At 31.1% G+C, this 14,903-nt stretch overlaps 1 protein-coding gene across 1 annotated transcript in view; it reads left to right on the top strand.

The window, feature by feature from the left end:
* The window catches only part of LOC139502612 (presequence protease, mitochondrial-like), a 40,735-nt gene extending 27,878 nt beyond the window's left edge, over nucleotides 1-12,857 (top strand). Inside the window, exons 24-27 of the mRNA XM_071292146.1 lie at nucleotides 883-951; nucleotides 4,098-4,212; nucleotides 5,226-5,359; nucleotides 12,518-12,857. Of these exons, the coding sequence (XP_071148247.1) occupies nucleotides 883-951; nucleotides 4,098-4,212; nucleotides 5,226-5,359; nucleotides 12,518-12,614 (415 nt within the window). The 3' untranslated portion in view covers nucleotides 12,615-12,857. The remainder of the gene's footprint in view (nucleotides 1-882; nucleotides 952-4,097; nucleotides 4,213-5,225; nucleotides 5,360-12,517) is intronic.
* The last annotated feature ends 2,046 nt before the right edge of the window (nucleotides 12,858-14,903 follow it).

The following is a 14,903-nucleotide window of genomic DNA, read 5'->3' as shown; positions in this document are numbered from 1 at the left end:
TCAATGTATAATTGAGATAGCTGTACAGTGTTATGCAAATCCAGAATTTTTTTTTTTTTTAAAGTTAAAGAAATAATTAAAGATGACTGTACTGAATTTATCAAAAAACTAAAAATTCTAGCTTTTTATTTACCTATTAATTAAATCCTTAAATTAGACAGCAATGACTCAAACTACCAAATTACCTTGAATTTTGTAAAATCAATATATATAATTGAATTATATGGACTCATTCAGATCAGTCTTGACTAAATTTAAAGGTCTAGACTGGTCAAGAAAGGTTGAGACTTAGTCAAGACTGTTCCAGCATTGGTCAAGACCATTTAAGTGTAATCAAGTGTAGTCGACTTTGGTCTCTGATTGAGTACTTGATAATCTTGGTATAGTCTGAAATGCTTTTTGGAATACAGAATACCCAATCATGTTAACATTGTTTTCAAGAATCATAAACTAAAAGGTTACTGTAAATTTGTGGATGCTTTATTATTAAAAAAATTGTGACATGATAGGTTTCCAAAAAAATTATAAACTTACATTTAAACTTTTGATAGAATAATTGGTACTGTGGATTCATTAATATTCGTTGGATACCAATTTTTGTGGATTTCATGGGTACAGGGGAACCACGAATTTAACTGTTCAACAAAATACTGATTTTCTAAAGGAATGAATTTAAAATTTGTCAAAACAACGAATTTACATATCCACGAATATGCAAGTTTCCATCAATCCACGAAAATTGATACCCACGAGGTATGTAGAATTCCCAGAAATCTCAACAATCAATCTTGCATTCATGTAAGTTGCTCAACAATCATAATAACAGATTCTTAAAAAATTTCTGAATTTACAATACATTATTGGAATATCTATCTATTCCAGAGAGAAAGGAGGAGCCTATGGTAGTGGTGCTGTTTGTGGTTCGGGAGTGTTTAGTTTCTATTCATACAGGTAAGGACTATTCCATTAAATTGATTGGGGGGAAGGTAGCTATATATTGGAAGGGACTATTCCAGAGAGAAAGGGGGACCGTATGGTAGTGGTGCTATTTGTGGTTCGGGTGTGTTTAGTTTCTATTCATACAGGTAAGGACTATTCCATTATATTGATGGGGGGGGGGGGAAAGGTAGGAAGGTTTTCACTCTTTTTATACGACCGCAAAAATTTTAATTTTTTGGTCGTATATTGCTATCACGTCGTCGTCGTCGTCGTCGTCCGAATACTTTTAGTTTTCGCAGTCTAACTTTAGTAAAAGTGAATAGAAAGCAATGAAATTTTAACACAAGGTTTATGACCATAAAAGGAAGGTTGGGATTGATTTGGGGAGTTTTGGTCCCAATATTTTAGGAATTAGGGGCCAAAAAGGGCCCAAATAAGCATTTTCTTGGTTTTCGCACTATAACTTTAGTTTAAGTGAATAGAAATCTATGAAATTTTGACACAAGGTTTATCACCACAAAAGGAAGGTTGGGATTGATTTTTGGAGTTTTGGTTCCAACAGTTTAGGAATTAAGGGCCAAAAAAGGGCCCAAATAAGCATTATTTTTGGTTTTGCACCATAACTTTAGTATAAGTAAATAGAAATCTATGAAATTTAAACACAAGGTTTATGACCATAAAAGGAAGGTTGGGTTTGATTTTGGGAGTTTTGGTCCTAACAGTTTAGGAATAAGGGGCCCAAAGGGTCCAACATTGAACTTTGTGTGATTTCATTAAAAATTGAATAATTGGGGTTCTTTGATATGCCGAATCTAACTATGTATGTAGATTCTTAATTTTTGGTCCCGTTTTCAAATTGGTCTACATTAAGGTCCAAAGGGTCCAAAATTAAACTTAGTTTGATTTTAACAAAAATTGAATCATTGGGGTTCTTTGATATGCTGAATTTAAAAATGTACTTAGATTTTTAATTATTGGCCTAGTTTTCAAGTTGGTCCAAATGGGGGTCCAAAATTAAACTTTGTTTGATTTCATCAAAAATTGAATAAATGGGTTCTTTGATATGCCAAATCTAACTGTGTATGTAGATTCTTAATTTTTGGTCCAGTTTTCAAATTGGTCTACATTAAGGTCCAAAGGGTCCAAAATTAAACTAAGTTTGATTTTAACAAAAATTAAATTCTTGGGCTTATTTGATATGCTTTATCTAAATATGTACTTTGATTTTTGATTATGGGCCCAGTTTTCAAGTTGGTCCAAATCAGGATTCCATATCAAGTATTGTGCAATAGCAAGAAATTTTCAATTGCACAGTATTGCACAATAGCAAGAAATATCTAATTGCACAATATTGTGCAATAGCAATTAATTTTCAATTGGAGTTATCTTTCTTTGTATAGAATAATAGTTGATAATATATGTTGGAAATTTGCAAGACATGATTATGATGTCATTTTCTATTTTTATTTGCCAATAACTTTATGTAAATAACTTCATTGGAAATTTGCCAATATAAAATGTTGCTGATGAAGCTTTTTTCCCTTATCTTATCTAAAATGTTTTTAGATAATGTATGTTGGACATTTGCCAGACATGACTATGATGGCATTTTCTATTTTTATTTGCCAATAACTTTATGTAAATAACTTCATTGGAAATTTGCCAATATAAAATGTTGCTGATGAAGTTTTTTTTATTGTTTTATACAATAAACAATGTATATTCACTTTTACTACCAACCAATCTTTACCATTCAGTGATAACACAGACTTTATTTTACATTTTAATATTTTATGATGTATTTAAAAGAGTAGTTATTGTTGCAAACTCCATTAGAAATTTGAATTGATATCAGATTTGGAAAAAGGGAAACGGGGATGTGAAAAAAAGGGGGGGGGGGTTTAAATTTTTCTCATTTCAGATTTCATAAATAAAAAGAAAATTTCTTCTAACATTTTTTTGAGAGGATTAATATTCAACAGCATAGTGAATTGCTCAAAGGCAAAAAAAAAAACACTTTTAAGTTCATTAGACCACATTCATTCTGCTATTCATTCACCTATGCTGTGTCAACTATTTAATTTTAGATTTAAAAAGTTTGAAGAAGAAATCTTTAATTGATTTGTAAAATTTTGACATTTGTTTTGTGTAAAAAAAACCCATGTAATGTCAAAAATTTGATCACAATCCAAATTCAGAGCTGTATCACGCTTGAATGTTTTGTCCATACTTGCCCCAATTGTTCAGGGTTCGACCTCTGCGGTCGTATAAAGCTGCGCCCTGCGGAGCACCTGGTTTCGTCATGCTTGAAGATATTGATTTGATATTTGATGCATTAATTGTTTTATCATGACAATTTACATTTCAAAAATTGTTTTTTTTTCCATTCTGAGGATTATTGTCCTTTTACTTCACTCAAATTATCAGTTTTCCACACATTTTTATTTTGTGATGCTTGAAGATATTGATTTGATGATTGATATATAGTTTTATCTTACCTCCTATACATTTCCAGGAATATGATTGGTTAAAAGCGTCCGCGTGCAAACCGTGTATATTTGATATTAGGTTAATAGGGAGGCGGGGCTTATCTCATTCACGGTTAGTAGTGGAGTTACGTCCCTTTATATTCCATATTAGGTAAGAAGGGGGTGAGGCTTATTTCATACACGGTTAGTAATGGTGTTATAACCCTTTATAAAAACAAAACGGTACTGAGAAAAAAACTTAAAAGTTCCAACAGACGAAGAAATTGATGATTAAGATTAAAATAAATTCATAAAACACAATAGAGTTATTGTCCATGGACTTAGAAAATTTACTAAAATTATCAATTTTCAATATTTTTTTTCGTCATGCGTGAAGATATATATTGACTTGATAATTGGTACAAATTTTGTACCATGACAAGTTATAGATCTAGTTAGCATTTTGTTCCAGTATAATGAATTTTTAACCGATAGGGGACTATGTATTGCAAGGCAAAACTTACAGAATATTTGTTTCCGGTCTAGTTTCAAAGGCCAAAATTGGTTTGATCATTAAAAAAAGACAAAACATTTTATAGAGACAAAAAGATTGTATGTACAAAAATGATAAATGCAAATTAATAGAAAAGGCATTGATAGACATTTCACAGCTTATCATATATTTTATAGAGATCCCAACTCCAGTAAAACATTACAAGTTTTTGATGAGGCAGTTAAGTGGGTCGTGGATGACAAGTTTGTACCAGAGGATGTTGATGAAGCAAAATTATCAGTTTTCCAACAGGTATTTATATACTTTAAATTCAGAAATTATTGTGTGCATTTATTATTGTTTTTTTGTCATTTTTGACAAAAATGCAATTTTAATTTTACGATATATATATATATTGAACAAAATCCTGTTTAATTCATATATAAAACTTTAAAATGTGAGTTTAAACTATCGCGATTATAATCCTGTTGCATTTTTTGTAAAAAAATTAAAACATCGCAAATTTTTTTATCTTTAAAATATTTTCACATACAAAAGAAACCCACAGTTTTTAATCAACCCATTTGTTGCTTAAAGCTTCTGTACAGACTTTTAAGCCAAGTATTCAGTCTTTGGTTCTAATTGGCTTGTGTGGGTAGGGATGGGGGTTGGAATAATAGAAATAATTCTGCCCTGAACTTAATGTTTACGGGACAATGGCCTTTAGTCTCCTCCATTCTAGTACATACTCTCTAAGTATGCATTCATGCTGTTAAACTTTTATTTAAGGTGGTACCTAACACTTTCACTAAAATTAATTTGTCTCGTTTAATTTTCATAAAATTTTGACAATGTATTTACTTTGACCCTTTAACAAAAATATAAAAATTTCAAAAATTTTGAACCAACCGTTTTGTCAGAAAAATTACACTGGTTATATAGCAGTTTGATAAACACCAATTTTGATCATTGAGAAGCTTGATATTCCCTGTACAACACAACGTAATCAAAACGTTTAGCTGACTTTACAGAGTTATCTCCCTGTAGTGTTAGGTACCACCTTAACAGCACATTGATAGAAAGTTTTAGCTCTAACCTCACAATTATAAAAGTTAGTCATGTTTATATACTAGATTTCTTAGTATGAAAGTGAAGCTATTGCTAATCTCTCCAAAGTTCGATGAATTCAAGGTAGTCATAAAGCAAAAGTTTTTATACATGTTCATTCTTTAGATTAATATCACTCCAATTTCAAATAAAACTGACTTTATAGCATTAAGAAGTAATCAATCATATTGTGTAAATTAAACCTTTTTTTATTGCAGACTGACAAGCCTATTACTCCAGGGTCAGCTGGTATGACATTGTTTTTGTCAGGAATTACTGATGAGATGAGACAGACTATGAGAGACAGATTATTCCAAGTATCAAAACAGGATGTTATAAATGTAACCAAAAAGTAAGTTAGGATGTGAATTGAATATTTTGATGTGAAACATAGTTGGACAGACTTATAAACACAAGCATCTCAAACAATTTCAACATTTTTTTTGTCAGGGCCTTTTATGGCTTACTATATGGTATGTGTTTTTCTCATTGTTGAAGGATGTGCTGTGGCCTATAAATGCTAACGGTGGCAGCAGGCTACTACAGCTGCAGTTTTAGCTAACTTCTTAAAAGCTTTATATTTTAGAAGGTGGAAGACTTGGATGTTTCATACTTTGTATATAGATGCTTCATGTTACGAAGTTTTCGTCTGTCACATGTCCAGTGTCCTTGACCTCATTTTCATTGTTCAGTGACTACTTGAAAAAAAAAAGTAAAGGTTTTTTGTAATGTTAATTTCTCTCTTATTATGAGTAATAGGATAACTATATTTGGTATGTGCGTACCTTGCAAGGTCCTCATGCCCATCATACAGTTTTTACCTGATCTCTACCTCATTTCATGGATCAGTGAACAAGGTTAGGTTTTGGTGGTCAAGTCCATATCTTAGATGCTATAAACAATAGGTCTAGTATATTATAGGTGTACTATACCGCCATTCAAGGTCGTTAAAAACTTCCATTTGTTGTATAGGTGTATTATGGAAGGACTGTAAGGTGTACATGTAAAACTGGCAGGTGTCATCTGACCTTGACCTCATTTTTATGGTTCAGTGGTTATAGTTAAGTTTTTGTGTTTAGTCTGGTTTTCTTATACTGTATGCAATAGGTCTACTATATTTGGTGTTTGGAATGATTGTAAGGTGTGCAGGTGTCATCTGACCTTGACCTTATTTCTATGGATCAGTGGTCAAAGATAAATTTTTGAGTTTTGGTCTTTTTTTCTAATGATATATATGCAATAGGTCAACCATATTTGGTGTATGGAAATATTTTATGATGTACATGTCAGGTTTTTTTTTACCTTGACCTCATTTTCATGGGTTAACTTTTTGTATTTTTGTATTTTTTTCTTTAAGACAACTATATTTGTTGTAAGGAAGAATTGTAAGCTGTACATGTCTGTCTGGCATATTTCATCTGACCTTGACCTCATTTTCATGGTTTGTTGGTCAATGTTTAGTTTTCTTGGTTTCGTTTGTTTCTTTGAAAGTATAAGCAATTAAATACACAACTATATTTAGTGTATTAAATGTTTGTAAGGTGTACATGTATTTCTTGTTGTTTATATGACCTTGACCTCATTTTCTTGGATCATGTTAAGTTTATGTGATACTTGTAGTAAAGCTTGATATTTATGACAATAAATATCAATGATTAGTAAAGAAGGTGAGACATCTCAGCGTGTGCACTCTTGTTGGTATTTTGTTGTCAACTTTGGACTATGGTAGAGTCTAACATAATCTATGCAAGTTGAGAATATATTTAACAGAGACAACAAACATTTTGTTTCAATTCTCACACATATCTTTTGATTAGAAACACTCATTAGTCATGAACATTTCTATATCACATTAAACTCAAACTTTACCCCCTGCAAGCCCCTTGCTTGGATTGGTAAAAGTAAGATCCTAAAATTGTTTCAAAAAATAGGTTTTTTGTTGCACCTACCACAAGGTTTTTCATGAAAAAATCAACCTTTTTTTCAATCTTTCAAATATTTTTATTTGTTGTTCTGGAATTATGAAACATTAATGGAAAAATTATGAAGATCAGGCCAATTGATTTTTTTTATAGGACAGCAAAAAATTAAAAAAAATTTGGTCGTATATTGGTATCACATTGTCGTTGTCATCAGCATTGTCCGAATACAGATGGTTTCCAGATAATAACTTTAGTATAAGTCAATAGAAATCAATAAAATTTTAACACAATGTTTATAACCACAAAAGGAAGGTTCGGATTGATTTTAGGGGTTATGGTCTGAAAGGTTTAGGAATAAGGGGCCCAAAGGGGCCCAAAACAAGCATTTATCTAGTTTCAGGACAGTAAGTTGTGTATACATATTTAACTTGCTCTGAAATTAGACCACAATGTTTAGTACCATAAGTAGAGGGTTGGAATTTATTTTAAGGTTTATGGAGCAAACAGTCTAGGAATTAAGGGCCAAAAAGGGGCCAAAAACAAGCGTTTTTTCTAGTTTCAGGACAATAACTTGTGTGTAACTGTATGGATCTCTCTGAAATTGTACCACAAGGTTCCTTATAACAAAGGGAAGGCTGGGATTGAATTTGGGGTTAATTTACCCAAACATGTAGGAATAAAGGGCAAAAAAGAAGCATTTTTCTAGTTAACAGACAATAACTTGTGTTTAAGTGTATGGATCTCTCTGAAGTTATTTTTCTCATTTTTCAGATTTCAGAAATTAAAAAGAAAATATTTTTTTTTAGGAGATTAATATTCAACAGCATATTGAATTGCTCAAAAGCAAAAAAAAAGTTTTAAGTTCATTAGACCACATTCATTCCGTGTCATAAACCTGTATCCAGCTTGAATGTTGTGTCCATTCTTGCCCCACTTGTTCAGGGTTCGACCTCTGCGGTCGTATAAAGCTGCGCCCTGTGGAGCATCTTGTTGCTTTCTATATATGATTCCAAACAGGAAGTAAGCTTGACGCTTATATTGTACTACCAGATTTTATTATGCTCCACTTAGGGGTATTACATATAGATTCCTACACTTCAACCAGTGTGTTACGATATTTCTCCACTTGAGACAGTTAAATTTTATTATTTTCTGTTTCTCTGATGATTTTTATCCTTTTTTTTTCAAAGATTTTCAGAAACTTGTGTTCGTTATATGCTATGTCATCAGGCATGGTCGCCTTTTTTCATGACGTCACAATATAAAAATTCAGAAGAAAACAAAACATTTTGAAGTCATTATCAAATTTCAACTAATCATTTGCCGAGAACAGATATTTCACTAGTGAGGAGAAATATTTTTCTCACACCAATCAAGAAATGTGAAAATAGTACCAAAATTAGAGAAATTATGTTTTTCGGTCTGTGCATCCATTCTTCTATTTGTCTGTTTGTTCATTCATTCATCAATCTGTCCCTATTCAGGTTAAAGCCCTGCTTTCATGATATTCATGTATTCATGAATAAAGTAGAATATTCATGAATAAAGTAGAATATTCATGAATATTCATGAACATTCCACTTCCATTCATGGTTACTATTCCAGTGTCAAAATTATTCATGAATATGAAACATGAATTAAGTGGAATATACATGAATTCTTAATAACTGTTTGGAGACAACAAATAAATGTTCTTAAAATGCTAGTCACTTACTATATCATAGTATAATCAAGTTTCCTTCATTCAAAATTGTTTTTTTGTGGTAATAAAACCCTTTTTGTCAATATGAATAAACATGAATAAGAATGAATGTTTGGACTTAGAATTTTTTTGCATACATTTCATGAATAAGAATGAATAATGAGGAATAAATTTTGGACTTAGAATATTTTTTCCATTGTGTGACAAACATGAATAAGCATGAATAAAGCTGCATGATAATGACTCAGAACTATTTGTGGTAAACGGCATAAAAATTGATAATGAAATTTGTTCTAGGACTTTTGTATACGTATATTTTTACTTGATTGTTGATGCGGAATAACATACATGTACATGTATGTATTCCACAGTTAAATGAAAAAAATATATGATAATTTTAATAGATAGCTCATGTAGGTGATATTCATAACATCTTCATACAAAACACTGCCCCTGCGAGATGAAATTCATGAACTGATGAACCACCATGAACTGTTCATGAATGTTCATGAACAATGCATGACTGTTCATAATGAGTTCATTAAGTTTCGTTCATGAATTTAGTTCATGAATAGTTCATAAAATGCAGTTCATGAATATTTTCTGAACTTTAATGAACTGTAAGTCAGTTCATAATGTTCATAAATTGTTCATAACACATGTTCATGAACATTTTATGAACTTTAATGAATAAATGAATACATAAAGTTTATAAAAAAATTCATAAATTTGACTGTCATACAAGTTCTCATAAAATTTGACATCCATTACATTGTATCATGACATCACAATTAAAGTGCTTTTAGCATGACCTCTAGTTTATTCATTTACAGATCTTGAGATCATTTTGAGACAAAATTCAGTTGAATAGCAAAAGTGTAAATACATGTATGAGGGGGAGGACAGGGGTAAGGGAGACAGGGAGGAAGGGTGTAGGAGAAAGGAGAAAGGGTGTAGGAGAAAGGAGAAAGGGGGTAGGAGAAAGGAGAGGAAGGCTGGGAAAAAGAGAAAAAGTTGGAGAAAAAAAATAAAATATGAAAAAATAAAATATCTCTCTTTTTTGTGGTAAATTAAAGAAAATAAAATAATCATTAAAAAAAAATCATTTAACAACAGATATTAGCTCAGCACCTTTTTCTTTTTTTCATACTATGCCAGAAGAGTGTTACATTTTTAGAGTCATACAAAATTTGGGACTCACTTTGAAGTTTTGTAACATACTTTGAGCTGGAGATGTTTCTCATGTTTCGTTTTTACAATCATGACAAATTTGGTAAACTTAATTTCTTTCTTCTAAAGATGTAATTTCTGATTGTCTCTCAAAGTTCAAACATGTGCCTTTCTTAACCATCATACGGCACATAGAGGAACTTGGAAAATAAGGACAGATTAATGACAATTCATTCTTTCCCAAACATTGCAGACTGGTGTCAATAATTATCATTATTAATGAATTACGTTTACCTATTGTAAAACGCTTCAATGACTTTGACAAAAGATTACAATGTAGACAAATGATTACAAGTGACTGGGAATAGAAAAACGTCATAATGACGTCAGCAAAATGATGTTTTTGACGCTTACAATACAAATGAAGATGTTTGATGAGGAGTGAAGTAATATAGCTGTCAAAACAAAGCAGATTTGTTATCAGATAAGTAAATTATATATATTTTGATTATATTTTTTTGCTGAATAACTATTTGTTGAAGCATTTTATAATAATTATTGATTAATTAAAATAAATATAAAACACCAGAAAGTAGCCTTTACATTTTACAGTGTTAGTTTAATGATTTCCATTCAGGAATAACTGATAGATTTGTACAATATATTGTATTTCAAGGTAAAAATAATTCATGCTTCAGCCACTCTTATGATTGTGTGTGGGTAAATTAAAAGGGGAAAAAGGGGGGTAGGTACATTATTTGAAATGTCATGAAAAGGCTGAAGTGATATTCATGTTATTAATCTTACTCTATTGATATTTTAATAAAAACAACATTTATTAAATTAAATTATTACATTGTATTATACCTGTTATAAACTGTTTAATCTTGAGTGCTTATTTATAAAAACAAATATCAAGGACTTCTGATTCTTTGTGGAGTGATTTTTGATTTTGCAGGGGGAAACTCAGATGCATTTATTGATTAAAAGATCTGTTCAACTGTGAAGAATTTCAAGCAGAACAACTGCACCAAGATGTTATTTAGCATTTCTAGTTGGAAGTCCTGATACAGCAATTTTAATTACAGACAGGAAGAGAAGTTTACTTATGATAATAACACAAAAAATGAAAATTCAAAAAAATCCTTTTAAATTATTTCATGAACTTTAGATGAACAGTTCATGAACTACAAGTGGACAGACAATGTTCATGAATTAAATTACTAATGAACAGTTCATAAACACAGTAGTTCATGTGTTCATGAATGATTCATGGACTGGTATGGTTCATGAACAAATTCATGAACAAATTCATGAATCATTCATAAAAAAATTCATGAACTATACATGAACAGGACATAACTACAAATGGACAAGCGTGTTCATGAACTATAAAATCATGAACAATTCATGAATAATAAAAGTTCAAGAACTATTTTTGTTCATGAACTTTAATGAACCAAAGAGTTCATGAACACTTTCTGTTCATGAATAGTTCATTATTCACTGGTTCATGAACGTGCTTGTCCATTTGTAGTTCATGTCTAGTTCATTAACTGTTCATGAATCTTTTATGAACAATTCATGAATTATGTTCATGAATCATTCATGAATCATCCATGAACATTCATGAACTATTCATAATCATTTCGCAGGGGCAGATGTCAAGAAAATAATAAGCAACAAAAGTGACTTTCAGTCATGTGTCATAGATGTTTTCCTGTTCATTTTTGGAGAAAACTAGCGGGTTGGGTAAAGTTAATGAAAGGAAGAAAAGCCAATGCAAAGGACGACGTCAAGCCAGCATTAGATAGGCCTACATAAGAATTATTGACAATAACAATTTTTGAACAATTCCCAGATAAATGAGAAAAAATATCATTGCATAATTACAAAATGTTCAAAAAGCTATCCAACTAAACAGGTTTGGATTAAATTCTAGATTAAATAGTGGACAATTTTGCTAGCTTTTAATGAAAGTGATTGTAAAATTCATATTTCACAGCTATCATGATTAAAAAATATTTTAAACTTAAATGTCTGTATTTGCTTTTGGTTTTCAAAAAACCTCTCAAGGACACTTATTTCAATATTCATGGTTAATCTAGAATATTCAACCATTCAATATTCATAGTTATTCTAGAATATTCAACCTTTCAATATTCATGGTTATTCTAGAATATTCAACCTTTCAATATTCATTAAATATTCAAGGTTATTCTAGAGTATGTATTTAGCATTCAAAATTGGGATAGATATATATTTTTCATTCATGGTGATTCTAATCATGCATTATTCATAGACATCCTATTTCATGTTCATGAATATTCTACAGATAATTATTCATGTTTAATCGTGGTTATTCAGTTCATACAATATTCATGTATATTCAAGCTTATTCAGCTCATACAATATTCATGTATATTCAAGCTTATTCAGTTCAAACAATATTCATGTATATTCAAGGTGCCATTTAACATTCATGAATATTCATGAATATTCATGAACTGTTACCTTGAATATTCATGAATATTCATGAATATTATTCATGAATATTCATGAATTGTTCATGAATATTCATGAATAATTCAAGGTCAGGAAAGCAGGGAGTTGACCCCATAAGACGGTCCACTGAACATAGAAAATGATAGTGCGAGTGGGGGATCCATGTACTTAGGACACATTCTTGCTAAATTTTATTCTATGACATTTGTAGGTACCTGACAGGAGACAGACCAGCAGCTGTGTCATTTATCGGACCAGAAAACTCTACATTAAAGACAGACGATACATGGAAAGTTATCAAAGGATGATTGTCATTGAGTTGTAATCACTCTCTGTCTACTTGAAATTTGTGTGAAAATGTAGAGCTTTCTAGAACACAATGTATTGAAATGCTTTCAAAAGCAGCGCAGCAAGGCTAACAATAGTATATGACAATTATAATGCAGTACAGACAATAACAATGAAAAAGATATTTATTGAGATTTATTGTAACTATCTGTGATTGTTCAAAATGCTCTATGAATCTTTAATAAACATTAATTCAATGCATATTTTAATCTTCCCTATTTTTTCTATTGAGACTGTTCCATTGTCTAAATGAAATCTTTTCTAAACAAACAAACTTCCTCTGGTTTCTTGATTGCATTCTGGCCTCAAGTGCTGTAATTTCAAACCACGGGCTGCTAAGCACATGACATTTAGGAGAAAAAGCTCAGACATGTTGGCTAGAAGTGTTTGTTTGAGTGCAAAGTAGTTTACATTAGGGAGCTACCATTTGATTTTTATGGGGGGGCTAGGATGAAATTTGAAAAAAATAGGCAGGACAGGAATTTTGAGTAAAAAAAAAGGCAGGATGAGACACTTGCAAAAAAAAAAGTCAGGATGACAATTTAGGTAAAAAAAGTCAGGATAAACTAAAAAAAAAAGAAGGCAGGACCGAATAGAGTGGAAAATAAAAAGGCAGGACAGAGATTACAACTAAAAAAAAAATGCAGGACAAAATTTTTCATCCTAGCCCCCCCATAAAAATCAAATGGTAGCTACCTTAAAATCAGGGTTTCTGCTGGCGGTTGCCATTTTATCTTTTTGCATAAAAATAATGATTGTGGTGATTAAAATTCGTCATTTGCGAAAGAATTTGGCGAAAGAAATATATATAACAATTTATTTTCATCCATCTTGTTTATTTACTTTTTTAGGGTTTCTCAGACTTAACCTGATCAGACAATCCTTGGAATTCACCTTGAACTCGTAAAGATTTTGACAGAAAATCAATAATCAGCTGTTTGCATTTTATAGCTGTAGGCAACAAAGGACTTATTAATAAAGGTGTTGATTGTATTTTTTTACAAAATGATATGGTTAAATAGCGTCCGTCACATGTCACTTAAAGGATCCGATTTATTAATCACTTTTCGACCCACTTGTTTGAAGCAAACTTTTGATGTCTCCTCTCCTTCTGTTAAGTCCAGAAAGGAAAACTGTTGTTATGACGAAACATGTTCAAAAGCAAGAAAAATCTCTGATTAAAAATTTATCCTTTGACCTTGATATAGATAATTGATTTCAGAGGGTACTTTTAAATTCATGTGAGTGACACACGTGAAGAAAAAAGGAAAATTTTAAACGAAAAATATATGTATGTTACTTAAAAAAATAATAAAGTGGTGAAAAATATCTTGTTTTGGGGAAAGAGATGGCAATAAAAATAATTGATACAGGGGAAACCTGATTAATGTCATATAAGCATGTTCTTGTCCATAACTTGCATTTTGCTAAGTGGAAGACCACAGCAAGGAGAGAAAACTTGTGGATTCACCAGCTGCATTCTTTAGAACCGAATGGTAGCAATACTCAGTTTTAAGTTTAGTTTGCATTTCGGCAATGGTGAATTTTTTAAATATGAAAGTTTTTGTTCAATAAAATTGATTTTTAGATAGTTGAAGAATAATATAGCCTTCCATGTGGGTTTATATGAACATCAATATTGTTTTTATCATGTTTTATAGGCTATTTTTCTGTTGAACAGTTTGTATTTTCACATCCCTTCGGCCCATAGGCCAGAAATTATTGTATTGTTTTTTCAACAAAGACTTGACCTTCAAACTTTTCAATTCAATATTATGAAAAAATGAGCAGAATACATATGATTTTTTTGGACCTATTGATAGATTGATGTCTATGGTTTCAGGAAAGGTATCACTCTAATTGATTGAAATTCTCCTTTGGGCCAAATTTTGTGGACTTTTGTGGTTAAATTTTTTTAGTGTCAATTATAAGTTTTTTTCCTATTAACTGAGTATTGCTACCTAATAGTCTAAATGAAAAAGACGAGAAAAGATACATGAAAGAAAATTTTTTGAAAACCTATCAAAAACTGCAAAAAATAATCAGTATTTTGAGACCATCTATTAAAGGTCAATGCAGTGGCAGATCTAGTAGGGGGTCTAGGGGTTGGAAGTTGGAACCCTCTTTTTTTGAACGATCAATGTTTTAAATGGGAACATATAATTGGACCCTCCCCCTTTATCCTGGGTTGGAACCTCCTCCCCTTTTAAATATGGCTGGATCCGCCCCTGTCAAGGTCACTAGGAAAT

Source organism: Mytilus edulis, chromosome 14 (assembly GCF_963676685.1).
Source record: "Mytilus edulis chromosome 14, xbMytEdul2.2, whole genome shotgun sequence".
Classification (NCBI taxonomy): domain Eukaryota; kingdom Metazoa; phylum Mollusca; class Bivalvia; order Mytilida; family Mytilidae; genus Mytilus; species Mytilus edulis.
This window is presented reverse-complemented; position numbering and strand designations above follow the sequence as displayed.